At 38.2% G+C, this 10,407-nt stretch overlaps 2 protein-coding genes across 2 annotated transcripts; both read left to right on the forward strand.

Moving 5' to 3' along the window:
- LOC118337419 (potassium channel subfamily K member 16-like) lies at nt 1-1,848 on the forward strand. The gene is made up of 5 exons (XM_035674408.1): nt 1-213; nt 681-795; nt 885-1,051; nt 1,230-1,398; nt 1,618-1,848. Exons 1-5 carry the CDS (start codon nt 1-3, stop codon nt 1,824-1,826), a joined length of 873 nt encoding a protein of 290 aa, XP_035530301.1. The 3' UTR covers nt 1,827-1,848.
- Nucleotides 1,849-3,710: 1,862 nt separating this feature from the next.
- On the forward strand, nt 3,711-8,317 carry kcnk17 (potassium channel, subfamily K, member 17). The gene is made up of 5 exons (XM_035674086.1): nt 3,711-3,926; nt 5,420-5,534; nt 6,110-6,276; nt 7,774-7,942; nt 8,082-8,317. The coding sequence occupies exons 1-5, from the start codon at nt 3,711-3,713 to the stop codon at nt 8,315-8,317; spliced, it is 903 nt and encodes a 300-aa protein (XP_035529979.1).
- Nucleotides 8,318-10,407: the final 2,090 nt, after the last annotated feature.

The following is a 10,407-nucleotide window of genomic DNA, read 5'->3' on the forward strand; positions in this document are numbered from 1 at the left end:
ATGGCGAGGTTACAGTTGGTCCGGGTCAAAGTGAGCTGGACAGTGCTTTTGGTTCTGGCCCACTTCACATACCTGCTGGTTGGGGCCACCATCTTCCAGATACTGGAGCGAGAGGCTGAGAGCAACAACCGAAACCACTTCCAACTGGAGAAGTTGAATTTCTTGGCTAACTACACCTGCCTGGACGGGCCAGCCTTGGAGAAGTTTGTTCAGGTTTTCCTTCACTTTCTTCACAGTTCTTTGAGGAATTAAAGTTTCATGAGTGCGATGGAGAGTTCTTGGTCTGGATTTTGTCATATCAGACCAAATAGGTCAGCTTCTGTTCATATTCAAAATGGTAATGGCTAAAACTCATGGTCTGTCAGTGATGATTGACAAAAGGCCCCTAGCTGTATACATGTCTGTACATAAAGTAAATATAATGATGGAAAGGGCTGAGTGAAATATACTGTCAAATACTGATTGACAGAGAAATTAGAAGATCAATTTTATGATGAGGTTAGGTACAGAGCAATAAATGCTATTACAGTTAACCTGACCTAATAAATCAATAAGTGTGTTGTCTGTGTGTATGATCTGAAATATTTACCCAAGTGATTAAAAGAGCATTAGTGAGGTAAATAGGTCAGTTTCCTTGAGTGGGACCTTATTCTTGGATTTGAATCAATTTGTGTTTGCAGGTGATTTTGGATGCCTGGGAAAAGGGAGTGAATCCCTCGGGCAACTCAACAAACCCCAGTAACTGGGATTTCTGCAGCTCCTTCTTTTTTGCAGGCACAGTAGTCACAACCATAGGTCAGCATCTTTACATACTGCATTAGCATTTTTTAAAAATTTTATAAGATATTTTATAAGATGATGACAAGTCATGATCTGGTTTGCAGGCTATGGCAACCTCTCCCCCAGCACTGTATCCGGTCAGGTGTTCTGTGTGTTCTATGCGCTGTGTGGAATCCCACTGAACCTGGCCTTCCTCAAACAGCTTGGGAAGTGTCTCACCATCCACCTGGGGCGACTGGAGAAGGGAATGGACTCGGTAGTTCCGCACAAGGTGCTGACGTGTTAGCCAGGGAATTGTTGATTTTTGATGACTGAAAACATCTGAGATATGTTTCTAGACAGATTTATGGTCAGTTTTGCTTTTATGATACACCAAGAAAAGGCAATTGCTACTTTGCCATGCCCAATACCTCTGAATCTCACCTAAGATTACTGTGTTTGTTTCCTAGCAAACAGTTGAGGCTCTAGCAGTGAGCTTGTTCCTCATCACTGGCAGCCTGCTGTTTTTGGTCATCCCTCCCCTGCTGTTCAGTTACGTGGAAGGCTGGACGTTTGGCGAGGGCTTCTATTTCGCCTTCATTACCCTTAGCACCATTGGTTTTGGAGATTATGTGGTGGGTGAGTAGAGCGAGCAAACAAAGCACTAATGTGGTGGAAAGACCACAGCGTTAATCTGTGTTAGATAAAATGCCTTTTAATGCTTTGAGACAATTGCTGTGTTTTAATTTAAAATATCTAATGCATGTTTAAATAAAAATGTCTTACATATACATACATACATACTGTCCCAGTGTTTCTGTCTGGGATAAACTAACAAGATAATGTGGATCCTTCTAGGGACTGACCCCGGCAAGCAGTACATCTCTCTGTACCGCAGCCTGGCAGGTATATGGATCATCTTTGCCCTGGCTTGGCTTGCTCTTATCCTCAACATGGGTGCCAGAATAATGGAGCGTGCGATTGGCCTGACTCATCCGGGCTTTAAGAAACAAGAGAAAGAAGAGGACGTGTCATCCAGTAAACTAGAAGACATGTCAAAGATCTGACAGCGGACAGTAGTTGGGACTATCTAAATGTATATTCACTAGGTAGAGTAGTGGGATTGTTTTCTGTACATATTATGATGCATAGTAAGAAAGCAGATGTAGCAGCTTTTTATCATAACTGTTTTTGTAAGATATTTGCCCTAGCATATTTATTTCTTCTTCAAATGCCTTACTTTATAATTATGTTGTGGAGAATTGGTTGAATATATTACACAGTAGGCTGGAAAAACACAACCGGTGTTTGTTTGACAATTCTACCTCAGTTAAGCCCAAGAGTCAGTACAGTAGCCAGGGCTTATTTATCAAACTCTCCAAGAATTACACTTAAGAATTCTTTAAAGAGCCAACTCGAGAGTACAAAAGGTCTTCACTGAGTGTCAGCAATAACACACATTTATAAAGTGACTTACTCCTACACTCAGTGTAGTAACAGAGTCACCTTTAAAAGCAACTGGAAAGGGATTAATCACATGTATGCTCTGAGTAGAAATAGTCCATTAGAGACCAGGATTTAACCTGCATCTGCCTTATTGTTTATTCTTTAAAAAGATCATTTGACTTTATTCTTTATTCTTCTTTTATTCTGTATTACATTTTTTAAATTGTGAAATTCTTTTAATATCCCACCAGCTGTTAAAAATGGGAGGAAATGATGGGAAAACTGCAGCAGGAACTAAATTATACAGAGTACATGTGAGAAAACACAATGAAAACACAATGAGCAGAATGTAGTGCCACAATAACAAAGGCAGACAAAGACAAAGCATGGATAGCAAATTCAATGCTAGCTTTATTCATGTTTGCACTCCTGCCAAAAACAAGAAAACACATGTAACAAAAATGTCACATCACATAAAATTGTACCCTAACATGTATGTATGTATACTACACTCTGAATTATATTATAATACTCCAAAAAACATATTATTCATCATGAACAATGATATGTATTAGAGCTGTGTGTGCTTAGCCATCAAGGATCTACTCTATACCGACTTAAGAGAACTCTAAAACAATTCTCTTATATCTTAAAAATGCTTCAAAGTGTAAAGTTATCTTTAAGTCCAAACTTACTTTCAGCAGTGATAAATACGGTCTCAATATGAAAACATTGATCTGTGTGTTTAATTGTATTGTCCGTAGTGTCTCAGGTAGGAATCCTGTAGTGTTTTTCCATCCTCACATGATGATATGAACTGTTTTTGTACTCTTGTTTACTTTTTATTGTATGTTACCCAACTGCATTATTTTTATTATTATAATATATAATTATTATTATTATTATTATTATAATGTTCTAATGTTACACGGTGCAAGTGTCTGTGTTTGTGTGATCATGTCCAGTCCACATCTGCGTTTGTGTACTGATTGTAAACCCCTGGTGAATTGAGCATGGAGGGCTATCTTAAGCAAACCCATTAATCAAGGTGGTGATGTGAAGTGACCCGAGAGCATCCAGGACTGATTCCAGACAGGCAGCTTGAATACAGGGAGATGGCTATACCAGTCAGTATGAAAACTGTTGTGCTGAATAATTGAAACTGATATAGTGTGATATATAATGTGGAAGCTCTGTGTTTTGTGGACTAGTGGAGTGCACATACAAACTATTGCAGCTGGTCTTAATGTGACCCCCGCCATAACAAGGCAGACTCAATGAGCTCATCATCTGACCTTCCACACTGACATCACTTACAGCCCAACCTCTGCTGGCGTCTCTCCCTGCTCTTATTTTATTCCTCTAGATTTGCATGACAGGCCATCGGAGTGATTGAAACAGTTCATTTGCCTGAAAGACGAGAAGCCAAGACTCAGTCCTTGTTGTCCTGCAGAGGTTGAGACGCTGAGCTAGCCTGGATCCCAAAGTTCTACCGGGGAGCCAAGATGGAAATAAAGGAGATGCTCAGCTTGGCGCGGGTGCCTTCCATCCTCATGCTCGGGTTGGTTTATGTGACCTACGTGCTGATCGGCGGGGTGGTCTTCTGGAAGTTGGAGGGAGAACTCGGACAGAAGGACATCGGTATGTTACTGTTGAACAAAAAGGCTCTGCTTACTAAGTACACCTGTCTGAACCAGGAGGGCTTGGAGGCAGTGGCTCAGGTGAGACATCGAGACATGGGAAATGTTTTAAAACAGCAATACAAGCCACATGGTCATAGATGTCAGCATATTACAGTCCCAGGAACTAATTTCCTTTTACCAGGGACATTCTAAATAGCAAATTTGAGCTTATATCTGATGGTACCATCATCTGCAATGTTGTTTGATATATGTCAAGCTGTGGGTTAAAGAGAGATACCACTGAATTTACATCTGGACCACAACCCTACTCCTTTTATACACACAAATCAGTGCTGTCCTCTGTTTTCACAAAATGTATTTCAGTACTCTTTCCAACTAGCATACAGTTGATACATTTTCACTGTTTCAATATTCCATGGTGGCCAAAACAACCACTTTTGTTGAATAAAAATACATTGGACTAATATTTTGCCACTACATGCTTGCTATTTTTTACCTTCACTTCCAATAAATCACTCAAGGTATCAACAACAATAGTGGCACCGTTAAGCAATACAGAGTTGGGCCTTTAAACAAGAACAATAACCGAATCAGCCCTATTTGAAATCTTGTTGTTGTGTTTATTTGGCAGAGAGACGACTTCATGCAAATACCAGCTTCCTTTAGCACGGCACATTGTACACTGCCTGCGTGTGTCTTTCCCTGACTTGATTATCACAGCTGCAAAGTTGTGCGATCTCCTTCTTCTTGGAAGAAGATCTTTGTTTTAGATTTTTAAATGAATTCTTTGGAAAAGCAAGTTATGTTATGTTGCATGTTATTTGCAGTGTGAAAAACACCAGATTCTTGATAAGTGATATGAGAAAGAGTTTGAGATTGCATTGTGTTAAAACTGATATGAATGCATTTCCTGCTCTGTAAAACACTTACAGTAATAAACCAATTCGCGATTGAGAAGTATTGCATCATTACTGATAAATTTGAGGGTAATATATAAAGTATCTTCTGGACATAAACCAAATAAAACTCACCAAAACTGTCTTTGTTAGTATTTCCACTGTTCCCACAATCACCAACGCTTGTATGCTCAAAATAAACCCTTAATTCACCGGGTTAGGTATGAAAATATTTGCGAAACAGGCTGCAATGTAAACTAATCCCTGGGGACAAATCCACGCATCAAAGTACGTCCCCTAAAAGTGCTCGACAACATTAAGAAAATGATCCCTACAGAGACAAAAACAACAGTTTCAGTCGCTCTCCTCAGTTGTTTACAGTGGGACTCACAAGGCCAGCCCAGCTTTGTAAACAAATCACAAAGTTGCTGCGATAGCAACACAGGCAAAGTGTGACGTCATTCTCTGCTCAGGACACCAATGACTCCACTATATCTTTACAAACAAATAGTTTGCTGCTGAATTAATGTTTTAAATCTCATATATATAACATGTAAAGACCTAAAAGGCCTCAAGATGTCTAGATTACCACGTACAGGAGTTACACAACTGTGAGTAATAAAGTCTGACCCAAGTCCATTTGTGCCCAGTTTGTGATTCTTATCTGTGTTTCAGGTTGTTCACGATGCGTCCAAGGCTGGCCTAAGTTTGAAGGGCAACTATACCACAGATGGCTTCTGGAAGTTCACCAGCTCAGCTGTGTTTGCTGCCACTGTGGTCACAACTATAGGTTAGACATCACTGGATGAAACCCAGCAGATTCCAGTTCATGCCCCACAACAATCCTATTCAACACAATAATATCAGGATTTTAGCCTGCTCAGTGACCTGAGTTGTAATGTTGTGTTGGAATAACTGAAGCAGGATTTATCATTGTGTTTAAATATTCAATATATTGACCAATTTAAAAGCCCAAAGATTACAACCATTCTGTCAGTATGAATAAGCCTTTTATTTCATTTAATGTGGTAAATTACCACTTCATACACAAGAGATGTGTTTTGAAGATTTCTGAGCAGTGGGTGAGCTTTTAAAATGAATTTCCCACTTTGTCAAAGCTACTCTCTAGTTTATTTCATTGAAGAGCTGCAACGATTAGTCCATTAATTGATTAGTTGTCGACTATTTTGATAATCAGTCTTTTTGAGTCATTTATTAAGAGTGTCCAAATTCTCTGATTTCAGCTTCTCAAACATGAATCAAGAATTAATTAAACTTTAACTGATTGAACAATTGAATCAGAAAATAATAGTTTTTTTTCTCCTTCTCAGTGAGATGAGATACTAACAGCTTACAGTTTCACAGGTTATGGGAACATGAGTCCCAGCTCTACTGCTGGCCAGATCTTCTGCGTGTTCTTCGCTCTGTTTGGCATCCCGCTTAACTTGGTGGTGCTCAGCAGGGTGGGCAAGTACATGCTTGTTATTGAGAGGAACATCTCTGACTTCATCGAGGAAAAGGCCGGGCGAAGGGTGAGGAGATCTGTTAGCACCTAGTCTAATAATTAAGTACACTCCAGAAGGTTTTCAAGCAACAAAATTATTCTTTGGAACCCTAAAGTTAGTTAGTTTACAACTCAAAAACACATGTAAATAAATAAATACAATCAAAGAAACTATACTGACCCTGAAGGCTACAGCCTTAGCTTTACATTTATTATGTACAGATCCTAAAAATATGTATTTTCACATATATATTATTATATAGACCCAAAAGTCCCAAACAAAAATGAATATACACAATAGTGTTCCTTCCTTCGTTTTAAATATTGATACATATTATTTTCTTATCTGTTTAGTGTATTACACATTTTCATTTCCTTTTCAAAACTGTTCCACAAATGAACTCATTTAACTGTTATACATCTTTGATTTGCATTTGTTCCAACCTTTGTTTTTCTAAACATGCAAATTATTCTTAGTTCATACTGGCACACTTAGGATACAGTCTGGAAGCATCTAATTTTTTCACTTTATACATTAATTGTGCCATTTGGAAGTCCACCAAATCTCTAAATCTGAGAGCATGTTAGTTTATAAATAAGATGTTAGTTGATTCATGATAATCTGCTCTGTTAATAATTCTCATGGCTCTTTTCGGTAGTAAAAGAATTGCATTTGGAAACACTTGTTATTCCTGGCATATCTTCCCTTGGGGAAAAAATCAAGCCAAAATCATTATTTTGCATTCTCCAAACAGTCCACACAGCAGGTAATATATGGAACAATTAAAGAACGGCACAATATATATAATACATGTGGATTGAGAATATCTTTTGTTTTGTGCAATATTGTAATGGATTTTGACATTTTGGCATTTACATGATTTATATATGGTTTCTAGCATAGTTTGTTGTTTCTATAACAACTCCCAAAAATTATTTTGTACACACATACAGACACATTGTAATGTGAAAAACTCTGTATCCACTGTATCCAGACTGCTCTAAATCTTTAACAGAACAAAATAAATTCATATCACCTGCAATTAAAACACAATTGGAAACAAATATCATTAATATACAATATAAACAACTTTGGGCCCAGTACTGTACCTTGTGGAACCCCACAAGTGACTCAGCAATTCAGATTTGTCATTGTTTATTTTCACATACTGATACCTATTATCAATAGAGTGTACCAAGCCTTATCTTTCAACTTTCCTTATTAATAATCTGTAATCAATAGTGTGAATTTTCTTTTTTAAATCTATGAATACTCCTACAGTATATGTTGATTCCATCTCCGCCATTGCGGTCGATTAGATCTAAAACCACACTGATGGTCACTCAATAAGTTTGATTTGTTTATGAAAATGGTCGAATCTTTAAACGTTTTTCTGAAATTTTTGAGAAGGAGAGAAATTGGTCCAGTATAGTTTTCCAAAAAGTGTCTTCTTTATTGTAGACAGGAATGATCTTTGCCATTTTAATTTGTTGACTCACTTCTCCCTCCCACATCCCATTGCAGACATGTACCCGCTTTTTTGTCCACCTGGTGTCCTACCTGTCAGGAGCAGTTCTCTTCTTTGTTGTGCCCATGATTGTGTTCCAACAGCATGAAGGCTGGACCTACTCCCAGGCCATCTACTACTGCTTCATCACCCTCAGCACCATTGGCTTTGGAGACTTTGTGGCAGGTACAGCGCAGTTGTCATCTCCACCATGAAACACACTGCAGGGCTGATTGTCACATTGTAATCCTTAGTGACCATTTACTTTTATTTTTCATGTTTTTATTTGTTAGCTTTTTGTATTAACTGAATCTCTCCGTTCCAGATAATAATCCGGACAGAGAATACCCAGATTGGTACAGTGTCCTCATGGCCTCGTGGATCTTCTTCGGCCTGGCCTGGCTGGCCCTGCTTATCAATCACTCCATAGACATCCTGGAGCGGCTCAACACCTACTTTAAACTGTGGTGGGGTGGACAGACTGGCAGTGCAGAGGGAGACAACCCAGACACTCAGGTGGAGGACGAAGATGAGATCAAAAAGCCTCCAGTAACTCAGTAATAAAATAAAGTGAAGATTTCAGTGAGGTGACCTAGTTGTAGAATTGTCCATCTGTAGATCAAGATGTGGGCAACGGGCATAAATTGCAGAATATGGCTAAGCCATGGCAGTGTGTGTGTGTGTGTGTTGGTGTGTGTGTGTGTGGTGTGTGTGTGTGTTATAAGACGGTTAAAGGTTAGAATCTGTGATGGATTTCATTTGTGAACAGGAGGGTTTGTTCAGGTTTGTGATCCTTTTCTATTGAAGGTCCAGTGTGTAACATTTAGAAGGATCTATTGGCCGAAAATAATAGTCATAGCTATGTTTTCATTAGTGTAAAATATAGGTATAATTATGTTTCTATTACCTTAGAATGAGCCGTTTATAGCTACAGAAGCTGAAGGGTGCCTTCAATGGAGTCGTTGAACCACCATGTTTCTACAGTAGCCCAGAAGGGACAAACCAAACACTGGCTTTAGTTAGGGGTATGTTTGGAAGGGGAGGATGAAATAACAGAGCTGCGACCTGTAACTACACCGCTAGATGCCACTAAATCCTGCACACTGGACATTTACCAGACGTTAAAATATTGACTCATTTTTGTTGAGTCAGGTTTGTTTGTCTGACAGCAGGCAACATCCACATGCTGTTTGGTCTGTTAGCACTTTGTTTCCCAAACTGTAAACAAGTGCCTCTTCACTCCCGTTCCTATTTATCTACCTGGCTAAACAAACGTCCTCTGGGATTGAAGTCTAGCAAAGAATGCTGGGTCACACTTACTCTGCCTCATGTGTGTGTCTGTGGGTTAGTGGTTTGTGGAAAACCCCACTGACTCACTGAGTGAGCAACAGAATGACACCAGGTCATTTTCAACGTTTGATGTCTACAATCAAAACCACAATCTATTAAAGATACATGTAAATAGTGTGATTTTTTTTTCATAATAAAAGGACCTAAATTACACATTCTACTGAAATAATCAGAATTAAGGCTTTTCAAAACATCTCTTAACATAACTTGTTGAAAATGTACATTAAAAAGAAGAGAATCAGAGATTTATTTATCAACACTTTAAGGGGACATTGGTGGTATATCTAAGTTTCTGAATAACTATAATGCAAGTTAAATGGGCAAAAAAAGAACATTCCACATTTAATTTTATTTTATTAAGTTTTAAAGTAATATGACTTTTTCTGAAGTATTGTTCCAACACCAGTGGTTGACTACACTCAACATACTAATAAATGCTAACAACAAATATCTAAATACACCAAATACTGGAAGCTTTTACTTTTGACTGAAATTAAAAAAACATTAAAACAAAGTGGAAAAATCAGGAACCAGAGCAATCCATGTGATTAAATGAAAGATACATTTTTAAATATTTTTAAAATATTTGCTTTTAATTGTATGTAAATTCCTGTGATATCAAAGAGTAGAACACTGTTTGAATCATGAATGTCTCCAGTATATTTATACAAATATTCTTCATTTTTACCACTTATTTTATTTTATTTTAAATTGTTTTGTGTCTTGACTATTCTTGTTTTAGACAGAGAATTTAGTAAAGCTTTGAGTCCACTAGATGGTGCCACTGTACCAACACTGGGGATATGTACCATTAAAAACAGCCAATACATACTGTGCATAGATAGCTCTGTATAGTGATGTAATCATATCAACAAACCATACTGAATCACATCCTCACAATCGATATGTCTCTACACTTCAGAGAAGAATATTATGTGTCAGTCAAAAGGTTATGTAAACAAACCTGGACACATTCTACAGAGCAATTTCTGTCATTTCTCGTCCCTTTTACATCTCTAAATAAATGTGTACAGTCGTGATTTCACTATGTTTTGTGCCTGGGTTTGTTTTGTTTTTGTTTTGTATATTTGCTGTGAACTTTTCTTAACAATGGCCCACGCTAGAACAGAACAACACAGGACGCAGCAGCACACTGAAAGGCCCAAACGCCTCCTGAGGCTCATATATCACAGAGCGAGTCAGGCAGCGCTGAGGAGGAGTGAATGACAAAGACAGACGGCAAGCAGCAGGGACGAGGGAATGGAAAATAAGAAATAGCTGGAAATATGGATAGTGAGACG

This window comes from Morone saxatilis, unplaced genomic scaffold (assembly GCF_004916995.1).
Source record: "Morone saxatilis isolate NCDOM2014 unplaced genomic scaffold, NCSU_SB_2.0 Contig3, whole genome shotgun sequence".
Classification (NCBI taxonomy): domain Eukaryota; kingdom Metazoa; phylum Chordata; class Actinopteri; family Moronidae; genus Morone; species Morone saxatilis.